The 13,757-nt window shown below is 39.4% G+C and overlaps 1 protein-coding gene and 1 long non-coding RNA gene across 3 annotated transcripts in view; one reads left to right on the top strand and one right to left on the bottom strand.

The window, feature by feature from the left end:
- Positions 1-6,651, bottom strand: part of LOC141373253 (uncharacterized) — a 35,869-nt gene extending 29,218 nt beyond the window's left edge. Inside the window, exons 1-3 of one of the 2 annotated variants that reach the window (XR_012379016.1) lie at positions 6,218-6,651; positions 4,472-4,640; positions 1,760-1,864 (exon numbers count right to left, since the gene is read on the bottom strand). This is a non-coding gene — a long non-coding RNA (uncharacterized lncRNA). The remainder of the gene's footprint in view (positions 1-1,759; positions 1,865-4,471; positions 4,641-6,217) is intronic. The other variant, XR_012379015.1, reaches the window with a different exon arrangement.
- An 82-nt stretch (positions 6,652-6,733) lies between these two features.
- The window catches only part of SGPP1 (sphingosine-1-phosphate phosphatase 1), a 33,863-nt gene continuing 26,839 nt past the window's right edge, over positions 6,734-13,757 (top strand). The window contains exon 1 of the mRNA XM_025869914.2: positions 6,734-7,633. Coding sequence (XP_025725699.1) covers positions 6,932-7,633 — 702 coding nt within the window. The 5' untranslated portion in view covers positions 6,734-6,931. The remainder of the gene's footprint in view (positions 7,634-13,757) is intronic.

Below are 13,757 nucleotides of genomic sequence, written 5' to 3'. Positions count from 1 at the left end.
GGACAAATAATCCTAAATTTTATATGGAAACACAAAAGACCCTGAATAGCCAAAACAATCTTGTAAAAGAAGAACAAAGCCAGAGGTATCACACTCCTTGGTTTCAAACAATACTACAAAGCTGTAACAATAAAAATGGTATGGTATTGGCATAAAAGCAGACACATGGATCAGTGAATCAGGAAAGAGAGCTCAGAAGTAAACCCCCACATATATGGCCAATTAATTTATGACCAAGGAGGCAAGAATATACAATGGAGAAAGGATAGTCTCTCTAGTAAATGTTGCACAAACTGGACAGCTACATGCAAAATAATGAAACTGGATCATTATCTTGCACCACTTATAAAAATTAACTCAAAATGAATTAAAGACTTGAATGCAAGACCTGAAACCATAAAACTCCCAGAATAAAACAGGCAGTAATGTCCTTGACATCGGTATTAGTGATGTTTCTTTTTTGGATCTGACTCCAAAGGCAAGGGCTACAAAAGCAAAAATAAACAAGTGGGACTACATCAAAATGAAAAGCTTCTGCACAGCAAAGGAAACCAGCAGCAAAGGGAAAAGTCACCCTATCGAATGGGAGAAGATATTTGCAAATCATATACCTGATGAGGGGCTCATATCCAAAACATAAAAAATTCATACAACTCAACAACAAAAAAAACCCAATTTTAAAATGGGCAGAAGATCTGAATGGACATTTTTCCAAAAAAGACATACAAAAGGTTAATAGGCACATGAAAAGATGCTCAATATTACTAATCATCAGGTAAATGTAAATCAAAACCATAATGAAATATCACCGCATACCTGTCAGAATAGCTATTATCAAAAAGACAAGAAATAACAAGGTTAGGTGAGGATGTAGAGGAAAAAAAACTCTTGTGGACTGTTGGTAGGAATGTAAATTGGTGCTGTCACTATGGAAAACTGTACGGAGATTCCTAAAAAAATTAAAAATAGAGCTACCATGTGATGAAGCAATTTCACTGCTGGGTATTCTATCTGAAGAAAAAGAAAACACTAATTTGAAAAGATATATTTGTTGCATCATTATTCACTATAGCCAAGATATGGAAACAACCTAAGTGTCCATTGATGGATGACGGGATAAAGAAGATGTGGTATATACACGATGGAATACTACCCAGCTATTAAAAAGAATGAAATTTTGCCATTTGCCACAACACGGATGGACTTGGAGGGTATTCTGTTAAGTGAAATAAGTCAGAGAAAGACAAATACCACATGATTTCTCTTATATGTGAAACCTAAAAAACAAAACAAAACAAAACAAAGTCCAGACTCATAGATACAGAAAACAGACTGGTGGTTGCCAGAGGATTGCTGGGTGGAGATATGGGTGAAGGGGATCAGGAAGTACCAACTTCCAGTTCTAAAATAAGTAAGTCATGGGGATATAATGTACAGTATGGGGAATATAATCAATAACATTGTGTTAACTTTGTATGGTAACAGATGGTAATGAGACTTATTGTGGTGATTATTTTGCGGTGTATCCAAATGTTGAATTACTAAGTTGTACACCTGAAGCTAACATAATGTTGTCAATTATACCTCAATAAAAAAAGAAAAAAAGGAGGGAAAAAGAAAATATAGCAAACACATTTTGTAAATATTTTCATCAAGAGCTAAAGTTCATAAAACCAATTAATGTTGAACCATGCTGATTAATGGAGAATTTACTCTAGTATATTACAAACATAGAAATATTAGGGGCAGATCAACATACCAAAATGTCTGGAATGGTCAATGGGCAGATGTGGCTGGAGATTTCAAGTCTTGAATTAAAAATAAATCTTCAGAGTTGGGTACACACCTGTATTTCCATTCACTTCTGGGGGAAAAAATAAAAAGCCATGAATCAGATTTTGAGAAGAAAATTGGAACTGGAAAGAGATGTTAAACAAAGGGGTAAAATCTTCGGAAGAAAAAAAGATTTTTAAAAAAAGTACTACAAATTTGGGGTAAAAGAAAACTGAGTATAATGGTCCATATGGTAAGGAAAGAATTCCATGGTTATCTCAGCCGACATGGGTGAGAGGCCATGTATTTTGTTGCTTAGAATATTCTGATTCTTTTTTTTTTTTTTTAAGATTGTATTTTCTTTGAGAGTGAAAGAGAGAGCATGAGCATGAGCGGGGGTGGGGGGTGGCGAGGCAGAGGGAGAAGCGGGAGTGAGGTGGAGGTAGACAGGACTGCTATTCTTATTATCATATCTCCCTCCCTGCTGAGCAGGTAGCCCAATGCGGGACTTGATCCCAGGACCCTGAGATCATGACCCAAGCTGAAGGCAGATGCCTGACTGACTGAGCCACCCAGGTGCCCCTCAGATCATTTTCTGTAAGGTTGTTTTTTGTTTTCCTTAGAATCTTACTCTGGGAGAAAGTGATTGAAATGTTGGGGTACAGAAAACATAAAGCATAGAAAACTCATTATCTGTTAATTATAAAATTTTAGGTATATTTATCACATTTTACTTATATCTGTGCTAGGATAGACATCTTTTTGATAAGTCAGAGGAAATCCTATTTTTTAGAAATATAAAACTAATCCAAGATGCAGGATAAAATCACTAGGTGTATATGCAAAGAATTTAATGAACATAGGTTTAATATTTCAAAAATAACAAATTCATATTCACCATTTACTAATGCCCATTATGTGCTATGTACTGACACTTCGATGCCAAAAATATTCTACTATAGTTAATAGTAATACTTTAGGGTAAATAGTTCGCAATATATAAATTTTGTAGTTTAATGAATAAGAAATTAAGTTGTGTTCCAGGCAAGAGAAAATAAATTGATGATAATAAATAATCAGTTTAAAATGAATATTACCATTTTCTTATTAAGTAACATAGTTTTTTTCTTCCCAGTTTCATTGAGATATAATTGACATTGAAGTCTATATTAAAGTATATAGTATAATTATTTGATATATGCATTACAAAATGAATACCACAATTTTAGTTAACATCCATCACCTCACAGAGTTACAAATTTTTTTCTTCTGATGAGGAGTTTTAAGATCTATTATCTTAGCAACTTTCAAATATACAATATGTATAACATAGTTTTAAATATATATTACAGAAAATGTATTTTTTTGTCTTTTAAGCTTTTATTTAAGGGCAATGATCTATGATGTAGATTTTAGATCTTATTAAAAGCAGCCACGCCCATGGACTGCACATAGTCCTCAAAAGCAGTAATCTGCTCCTCCAGCATATCTGTTCCAACTTTATCATCTTCCACTACACACTGTATCTGAAGTTTTTTAATTCCATATCCCACTGGAACTGGTTTAGAAGAGCCCCAGACCAAGCCGTCTACCTGAATGCTTCGGACGCACTCCTCTAGTTTTGCCATATCTGTCTCATCATCCCAAGGTTTCACATCTAGTAATATGGAAGACTTGGCAACAAGTGCAGGTTTTTTGGCTTATATGAGACAAGCACCACCAACCAGGTGCCACTCTACCCAGGTCAGGGACAGAAGATGTATTTTTTTTTTTTTTTAAGATTTTATTTATTTATTTGACAGAGAGAGAGAAACAGCGAGAGAGGGAACACAAGCAGGGGGAGTGGGAGAGGGAGAAGCAGGCTTCCCACGGAGCAGGGAGCCCAATGCTGCGGGGTTTGATCCCAGGACCTTGGGATCATGACCAGAGCCGAAGGCAGACGCCTGAGACACCAGACTGAGCCACCCAGGCGCCCCAGAAGATGTATTTGTAAGGTAAAATTCTTAGGACTTCTTTGTAAAAGTAATTGAATCAATGATTTATCTCAACCCAGTATGATAAAAAACAACTTAAATTAGCTGTGGAAGGTAAAATGACCAAGGTTAAGAGTGTATATTGTGTTTCCCTACTACTTTTAGGAAAGGTCCATTTAGAAATGACAGCAATACTTTGGGTTTATAGTTCATGTATCTCAAAAAGGTTGTTTTATTTTTATTTTTTTTAAAGATTTTATTTATTTCTTTGACAGAGAGAGAGAGCGAGAGAGGGAACACAAGCAAGGGGAGTGGGAGAGGAAGAAGCAGGCTTCCCGCTGAGCAGAGAGCCCGATGTGGGATCATGACCTGAGCCAAAGGCCGCCGCTTAATGACTGAGCCACCCAGGCACCCCTCAAAAAGGTTTTAATATTACATAAAGTTAAACTGAATTACAGAGAAGGATCTAACAAAATTTATTTAACATGGTAATTATGCAACATAAACTATCAACATTTGACTATCACACCCAGTCATATCCTTACTTGTCAGCAATGTTTTTCTTTCTTTTCTTTTTTCTTCTTTTCTTCCCTTTTCTTTTTTTTCCCCACCTCCTCCCTGCAATGTTTTCTTTTTAAAAAATGCTTATGCTTCATTATAAAAATGCTTAAATTCCTATTATGTTTCAAGATGAAAAGTATAGAGTAAGTGTAAATAGAACCTACGAGAACTATTCTTTTCATCATGGTACTTTGGTGCTTTTGACCTTGTCCTTATTATTAACAGATTTCCAGCACCAGCAGGACAGTGTCAGCCCTTTCAAGTTTTGTCAACTTACATTCTTTTCCTCTTCAGTGCAGTACAGGCCGAATTCCCATTTCATCTTTCTGTTACCTTTAAAGAGAATATTGCATTCCGACAAAATATGCTATTATTGAAGATAACAGAATTTAGTCGTAAATATATATATATCACCTCTACTTTGTTTTATCTATTTTCTTCTTTCTCTGTTATCTCTAGGCTAATGAGTCCCCAGAATTGGAAATTCCTTGGATGAATCTGAATAATTCCTTTATAAACAAATTATTTTGACAAAAGAACATGTACAAATTGCCTCACTGAAGCCGTTCCCACCTCACTGTACAAGTTTCTCCTTGTTTTCAAATGCCAGCTAATGATCCATTTCACAGAACCATTCATAGATAACCCAATGCCGCCTCTCTGTTTACTCCATGTAGTGATTGCTTGTGTCTCACTTCCTTGAGCTGTTTGGAATGCCTGGCTTTACATCTTTGAATATACTTACCTGTTTTCTCAGGTTTTGTCTCCCTCATAGATTATAAATGCCTCAATATTAGACACAATGTGTTCCAACCAAGGATGGACTATTACTTGCCTGCAGACCTATGAATTCAAATGAAATGCTTTAACTTTTTCCTAGTTCCAAAATCCTGTTCAAATCTATGCTCTTCCTTTCAATTCCCAGAACCACAGTCCTAGTTCAGGCTCTCATTCTCTCTCACCTGACTAGTGCAGTCATCTTCTAATTATTTGCCTGGCCTTTGGTCTCTGACCTCTGGCAATTTATCTTTGATTTCTGTCTCAGTTATCTTTCTAAAGCACAGTTCTGATGTCACTCCCTAGGTTAAAAACTTCCATGGCTCCCCGCTGACTGCAAAATAAAATCTCCAGCTAGGCATTCAAGGTCTTTACAATCTGGTTCTATCCCCTCTTTCTAATCCCCTTCCAATCACTTACTCTTCCTACTCCGTATTCTATGAGCTATTAATTGTTTACCAAATACGTCTTTGCACATTCCTACCCCGTCTTTATCCATTTTCTCTTTTCCTAAGTTTCTCCATCTATTCTTATCTTGCTCTTTAATAAGGATCCCAGCTCAAGAGGATCACTTTTTACCTTTCTTGCTGTCCCTAGTCAACTTGTCTCTTGTCCTTTCCAGAGAATGTTGTTGATGTCTCCATTTTAGCATTTCTCATTGGCTCTGTACTTGAGAGGCAGACCTATCTCAGTCTCCCATTTATACTGTAAGCAACTTTAAGATAGGGATGATAATTTATTCAACCTTCTCTGGCTACTGCCTAGCAAGTGGAGTGGGAGGAAGAGACTAACTCTGTGGGAAATGAAGGAAGTATTTCTAATGACACAGGAGGGGAAATTTCCAGCCTGTTTCTTGGAAGAGGTTCAAATTCTTTAATTATAGATATCCACCTCACCTGAAGTAACTTCCTGGCATTAGAGTTCAGAGACCTTCTAATAAAAGCTGTATTTTCTAGAAGTTTGTAACTTGTGAGGCATGGAAGTTAAGCCTCTAAATCACAGCCACCAATTACATTTCTTCTGTGCAACCCCACCCAGCTATTAGAATTTATTAAAAGGAAATTCTACATTTAAGTCAAGAATAACTGTGATCTCTTATTTGATCAATGGCACAGTATTGTCCTGGGACCTACATCTAGCCTTACCACCATTGGTCAGTTGGCACGTGGCTTTCAGGACATCAACCGTCAGAGACAGCTCTGTAATTACTTGTGATTACTTGAATGGAACGTTTCCGAACCCATGGTGGTTATTTCGCCTTCATTCACCATTAAACATTTGATTCTGTGCCAGCAGGATGTCCGGGTGCTTGGCTACTCGCATTGCCGACGCCGGCACCAGGATCGTGGCCTTTCCGAGTCAACGCTCGTCAAAAGGAAGCCTGCACCACAGCCGGAGGGAAACGAGGGCTGAAGTTGGAGAAGGGGGGCGGGCAACGTCCGCCCGCCCGCCCAGCGCCGCGACGCCTGGTGGAGGTGAAGGCAAACCTCCAGGCAGCCGCCCCGCCGAGCCTCAGCACCCAGACGCCTGCGGATGCTCTCGCGGCGGCCCCGCGCGGCCCGGCCCTCTCCCCGAACGGCAGTGGGGGGCGGGGCGCTGCGCGCGCCGGCGCGTGGAGGCCGGGGGCGGTGGCGGAGCGCGCGCGGCCTGGAAGGGGCGCGCGGGGCGGGGGCGCGCGGCGGCCGCTGCGGCCTGTGGCGCCGTCACTCGGCAGAGCCGATCCGGCCCAGCTGGGCGCCGCTGCCGGTGGCCAGGCGCGCGGGGACGGTTCGGGGCTGAGCCGGGGGCCGGCCCGTGCTTCCGCCGCCGACATCCTCCCATCCGCGGGCCGCCCGGGTCCCGCTATCATGTCGCTGAGGCAGCGCCTGGCCCAGCTGGCTGGCCGTCTGCAGGAGCCGCAGAAAGTGGCCCGTTTCCAGCGGCTGTGCGGGGTGGAAGCGCTTCCGCGCCGCTCCGCCGCGCCCGCCACCGATCCAAGGGGGGATGAGAAGGCGGAGGCGCCCCTCGCGGGAGACGTCCGGCGCCGAGAACAGCAACCAGGGACGTCCGCAGGCCCCCAGGCGCCCGGGAGCGACCGCAATCAGTGTCCCGCCAAGCCCGGCGGCGGCGGCGGCGGCGCCCCCAACGGCGTGCGGAATGGGCTGGCGACCGAGCTGGGCCCGGCCTCGCCGCGGCGCGTGGGGGCCCTGCGCCGCAACTCGCTGACGGGTGAGGAGGGCGAGCTGGCCCACGTGAGCAACTGGCCGCTCTACTACCTGTTCTGCTTCGGCACGGAACTGGGCAACGAACTCTTTTACATCCTGTTCTTCCCCTTCTGGATCTGGAACCTGGACCCCCTGGTGGGCCGGAGGCTCGTGGTCATCTGGGTGCTGGTCATGTACCTGGGCCAGTGCACCAAGGACATCATCCGCTGGCCGCGGCCCGCCTCGCCGCCCGTGGTCAAGTTGGAGGTTTTCTACAACTCCGAGTACAGCATGCCCTCCACCCATGCCATGTCCGGCACCGCCATCCCCATCTCCATGGTCCTCCTCACCTATGGCCGCTGGCAGGTAAGTTTCCTTCTCCTCGCCTGCTGTGCCTGGGGGAGTTCTCCCGCGGGAGAACCCGGAGTTCTCTTCACTCCGCTCAGTTATTTTAATTTGGCCGTTTCCCCTTCCAAACCTCTCTTTCCACGCGTTTTCACAGCCCCCGAGAACAGGCCCTTCCTAGGTTTAAAAAAATTAAGTGATCTAGGGGAAACCTAGAGACTTAGCTGTCAAACTATATTCTAAACCCAAAGGAAACGCTATTCGTGGAGTAACATATTATCATTGGGCTTTGGTTGAGTTTTTAAATGGTTTTAATTCTTGTGATGCACAGAATATAATTGTAATTAATTATAATGTTTTTATACTTAATCGTTAGGTAACTAAGACCCACTTTCACCATAATATACTGTGCCTTCCCCCAAACTAATTCTGTTTCAGGCTTGGGTAAAGTCTTCTTAGCTTTACTCCGAGACAGTGTTTATAAAACCGTAGTGTAATTCCAAAACAAACATGGTCGTTCTAGGCAATGAAGTAATGAATTTTAAAGGAAAGCCGCTATTTATGTAAGTTAATGGAACACAGCCTGAGTTCTTTTTTTAAGGGGTGTGGTTGCAGATTTGCTGATAGACACAAAGTTTAATTATCTTCTGAATCACTGATCTGTAGTATCAGTTGTTGAGCTACTACAGGATTACTGTTGCATTAGCTTTAAATACTTTTAAAGTTTTTCTTAAAATTAGGGTTCTTGGTCAGACTAGTGGGTTTGTAAAATTGACAAGTATGACAGCAGGGCCAGCCTGACAATGAGGCTGGGATGAGTTTTTAATGGTAAACATTTTATATTTTGCCTACTTCTTTTGGCCTCCCATTTCTCACTTTTTCATGGTCCATAAATGTTACTTGGGTTTGAAAACTAATTCTTTTCTATGGAAGCAAAATTTATTCTTAGACTGCTGTCTTGTTTTATCTTTTAAATTGTAAGGAGCTTTGTTCCTCCTGCAGACCAGTCCCTTAATTTAAGAATAAAGTTAGTAATGATGGAGAATCTAAAGAATCAGACTTCTTCGATTTTTTTTTTTTCCGTTAGAGCACAAAATCATTTTACATTGAGAAATACTCAATTCTGTGTAAAACTCCATTATGATAAGCTTACTCATTCCAGATTTAATTCCAGTATAGATAAAATCTCGTCCGCATGGGCACCTCTGTGCAGTGCATCTCTCTTAGAGTAACATGGAAAATATGTAATGTGCAGGGTAAGAATGACAGAATTATGAGAGAAGAGTACCATGGACAGTTTTCTTTTCTTTCCTATTTAGCCAAAGGAGATGTAGAGGCTATTCAGATTGTAAAGTAGTGCTGCCTTTTTTGAAGGATAGTTAAAGATCTCAAATTTTATTTAATCTAAGTATTTCAAATTTAAGATTGTCATGGAGTTATGTTTGGCATGATATTTACTAGTTAGCTAATGATGTTTCTCTTATTTTCATGAGACTTTCAGGATTCTATTACTGTAGGGCCTTTTATAACTCCTCAATGAGTAGCTGTGTTGCATGCTGTTAATATTAGAAGTCCAAGTAAGAGAAAAGTTATTTTTTGCTCATCATCTATTCAGAACACATGCCAACAGGAAGTCTGAAAACAATACTGCTGATTATTTATGGATTGTAGATATTAGTATTCTAACATTTCAGGGTTATTTGAATTATCAGGATAAGCTTACATTATAGTGTTTTTTTGATTTATTTACATTATAGTTTTTGAACAATCTAATATATTTAATCCAAAGTCTGAGGAATTTGTAGATCATTCAATTTTAGAAATTGAACTAGACAGGACTTTAGAAATCACCTACTCTCAAACTATAATTTTACAGAGTGGAAACTGACCTGTTAGAATTAATCTTGTAAAATTAGTTTAAATTTCTTATTTTACATATTTTTACTCTAAATTTGAGTAAACTTCTAAATTTGAATAATTGTTTAATCTTTTGGTTAGCTGTTATAGAAGAAAGGCTCCCTTGTATGGAAGTCCTGTTTATAAATGTTTGTAATAATCTAGTATAAAAACCGAAATGACTTTTTTACCTTTTTACTTTTAAAAATCCTTGTTATGAACTGAAAACAAAAGTACCTTCCTTTGCTTAAGTTGTTTTGGTCCTATTCTCTGTGTTAGTATTGTTGTACTTTGGAGGCTTATATTTCCAGAATGGGTAATGAAAAAAAATATTGGAGGGGCGCCTGGGTGGCTCAGTTGGTTAAGCGTCTGCCTTTGGTTGAGGTCATGATCCCAGGGTCCTGGGATCGAGCCCCGCATGGAGCTCCCTGGTCAGTGGGGAGTCTGTTTCTCCCTCAGCCCCTCCCACGCTTGTGTTCATTCTCTCTCAAATAAATAAAATCTTAAAAAAATATATTAGAAACTTGGGATAAGAATTAGACAATGAAAGCCTGGTGTTTTTCTAATAGTAGTTTTGGTTGACAGTCCTGTCCATCTGCTGGGCCCCCACAGCTTATTCAGGCTAAGTGTGGTTACTTCTGTATGCCTAGGATGCTGAAACAGCTCTGCAAGCTGAGTTATCTCACATACCATCCCTTTGGTGTGGAGTAACTACTGAACTCCTCCCTGCCGCTTAAATGTTCCTACTTGAAATCTGCTCAACATTCACCTCCTACACAGAGCCTTTTTAATTAACCCCTTCTGTTTCATTAGTCCTCATTTGTTCTTAAAATGACCATAGACAAAAAACATTACTTGGGGCTTGTTTAAAGTGTAGGTTTCTGCATCTTACTTTCAGAGATTCTGATCCAGGGGCTAGCTAAGTGAGGGTGTAGTGCATTTTACTGAAGTTTCCCAAAGATTTTTGAGGAAAAAAAATGTACTTTCTTAAACCCTTCCAGTAAAAATAATTCTTGATCCTTAAAATATATTTTATATTTCTCTAACATTGTTGTCTCACCTTTTTTGCAATCCCAGGCTTTGAATCTTTTTAAGGTATGTTATAATATCAAAAGAGAGATCAGAACAGTATGATGCCAAGCGGTTATTTGATACTAGGAGAATTTTTTTTCACGGTGATGCAAGATAGAAAATGTATGGCATTTCTCCAGGTATTAACTTGATCCATTAACCAGGATAATAATTATTGCTCTCATATTATTTGTTGGAATCTTTTGTAGCCTGAATTGGGAAAAAATAAGAAATAGGGAGCAGCAGGTATTAAGAACATAGTCCTTTGAAGAATAATGGAAAATTAAAAATAAAGCACTCCTTTTGTATTTATTTTTTCATGTTCTTTCAAGAAATAAAAATTCTTAAATATTATGGCATATAATAAGTTCTAATTATATACCTGATTTAATAACATTAAGAAAGTTTTAGATTAATTTCATTAAAAAAATTGTCATCACACACTTTATAGCCAAACCCATTCTCAACTAGTCTATATCCTTTCACTAATTTTATTATTTTTTATTTTATTTTATTTTAAGATTTTATTTATTGATTTGACAGAGAGAGACACAGTGAGAGAGGGAACACAAGCAGGTGGAGTGGGAGAGGAAGAAGCAGGCTTCCCGTGGAGCAGGGAGCCCGATGTGGGGCTCGATCCCAGGACCCTGGGATCATGACCTGAGCCAAAGGCAGACGCTTAACGGCTGAGCCACCCAGGCGCCCCTCCTTTCACTAATTTTAATAATAATAGTAATTCTGTTATTAACATTATTAACATTTATGAAGGTTTTAGTAGAGGTCAGACATTTTTTGAAAGGTCTATTACCTGATTTAGTCTACTCTTAAAACATCCCAGTGTGTTTTTTTTTTTATAAGAGGGGTAAGATCTTTAAGATTTCATTTATTTATTTGACAGAGAGAGACTGTGAGAGGGGAACACAAACAGGGGGAGGGGGAGAGGGAGAAGCAGGCTTCCTGCTGAGCAGGGAGCCCCGTGTGGGACTTGATCCCAGGACTCTGGGATCGTGACCTAAGCTGAAGGCTTAACGACTGAGCCAAAACATCCCAATGTTTGGTTCTACTATTAATACAAGTTTATAGATCAGGAAACTAAGAGAGGTAGGTTAAGTAACTTGACAAAGTAACATAGCTCTAGGTAAGTCTCAGAGAGCAAATTTAAATCTTACAGACTCCAGAGCTTATGCAGAAAACTCTTCAAATCACGCTATGTGATTTTTAAAGAATCTGTAATAACAAATATTTAATAGATAGGATTGTCTTAAACTACAGAAACAGTTTTTATATGCCTTGAGAAAATAATGTGTATGTATATACATATGCAATATCCACAAATATTTGTGTTTTAAACATATATTAAGTTGTTGACTGAAATCAGTGCTGATTTTCTCAGCCTTCCTTTCCCTCTGTCTTCCTAATATAAACAAAAAATGCCATAAACATAAGAGCTTTGGAAAAGAAAAGCAAATAAGATATTTTATTAAAATATAGTTTATTATAGATAATAAAGATATCTGAGATCATGAAAAGATAAAAGGAAGACAAGAAGAGCTACAAAAGTGGGTCACAAATGACAAAGATTAGAAAGGGCTGCAAGAGCCAGTGGAAACTGATCACTAGTAATTCTGGGAAGAAACAGTTTATTAAAAAATCAAATTGGTTTGCTCTTTTTTTTTTTTAAAGATTTTATTTATTTATTTGAGAGAGAGAGAATGAGAGATAGAGAGCACGAGAGGGAAGAAGGTCAGAGGGAGAAGCAGACTCCCCGCTGAGCAGGGAGCCCGATGCGGGACTCGATCTTGGGACTCCAGGATCATGACCTGAGCCGAAGGCACTCGCTTAACCAACTGAACCACCCAGGCACCCTGGTTTGCTCTTTGATTTCTTTTAACCTAGTGTCATACTTGTGTTTGGAAATGCACATTTTCCTGATTTTATAAGTACTTATTATTCTTGATTTAAAATTAATTACATTTATTTGTTTGAATGGGGAATACTTCATAGAAAATTTAATATTTACATGAAAATATGAAGAAGAGAGTGCATTTCTTTTCTTTTTCTGTTCCACAGCTACCAGAATCTCTGTTCCAGAAGATTCATTGTTATAAGTTTCTTGTTTAGCCTTCTAGAGAGTCTTTACTGTTATAGACATATATCTATATAGTTTATTTTTCATAAAATGGTAATATACTATACTGTTCTGGACCCTGCTTTTCTCATTTAGAAATATATTGTGGAAAGATTTTCCTTTTCTTTTACCCAACAGTTAATGAATACTAACTTTGTGCTTAATAGTTGTTTTAAATGCTTTACATGACTTAATTCTTTTGATCCTCATAAAATCCTATGAGTATTATCACTGGTTTGCAGAAGAAACTGAGGTGGCGGGAACTTAAGTAATTTGCTCCAAATGACTCTGCAAGTACATAATAGAGCCTGGATTCAAACCCAGTTTGGCTGCAGAATTACATTATGCTACTACATTAAAATTCCTTTCCATATTAGCACTTTCCCTATTATATAGAGCTATGTAATTTTTTCACATTTACATTATGCTCCAATATACATATATATATTTTTAGGATTTATGTATGTATGTATGAATGTCTTTATTTAAAGATTGTATTTATTTATTTGACAGAGGGAGAGAGAGCATAAGCAGGGGGAGTGGGAGAGGGAGAAGCAGGCTCAAGCAGGCTGAGCAGGGAGCCCGTTGCAGGGCTCAGTCCCAGGACCCCGGGGATGATGACCTGAGCCGAAGGCAGACGCTTAACCAACTGAGCTACCCAGGTGCCCCTTATTTATTTATTTTAGAGAGAGAGTGTGAGAGCAGGGGGAGGGGCAGAGAGAGAGAGAATCTCAAGCAGACTTGCTGCTGAGTGAGAAGCCCAACACAGGGATTGATCCCAGAACCCTGGGATCATAACCTAAGCCAAAATCAAGAGTTGGACGCTTAACTGACTGAGCCACCCAGGCGCCCCTGCTCCAATATATTAACGTAGCATAATTTATTTAGTAAGTTGACTATTCCAGTACTGCCTATTTAAACCTTTCCCATATTTTTTTTCTATTAGATTGCTGGCATTTTACTTACTGATTTTTCTTTTTTAACTATTCTTTTTGGGGTTTTCTTTTTTTTAAACTGTTGCTGTACCTTCAAATAATGTTGTACTACTTC

Source organism: Callorhinus ursinus, unplaced genomic scaffold (genome assembly GCF_003265705.2).
Source record: "Callorhinus ursinus isolate GAN/ISIS: 27379988/994484 unplaced genomic scaffold, GSC_fseal_2.0 scaffold8, whole genome shotgun sequence".
Classification (NCBI taxonomy): domain Eukaryota; kingdom Metazoa; phylum Chordata; class Mammalia; order Carnivora; family Otariidae; genus Callorhinus; species Callorhinus ursinus.
The sequence above is the reverse complement of the archived record's forward strand: the minus strand, read 5'-3'. Positions and strand labels throughout refer to the sequence as shown.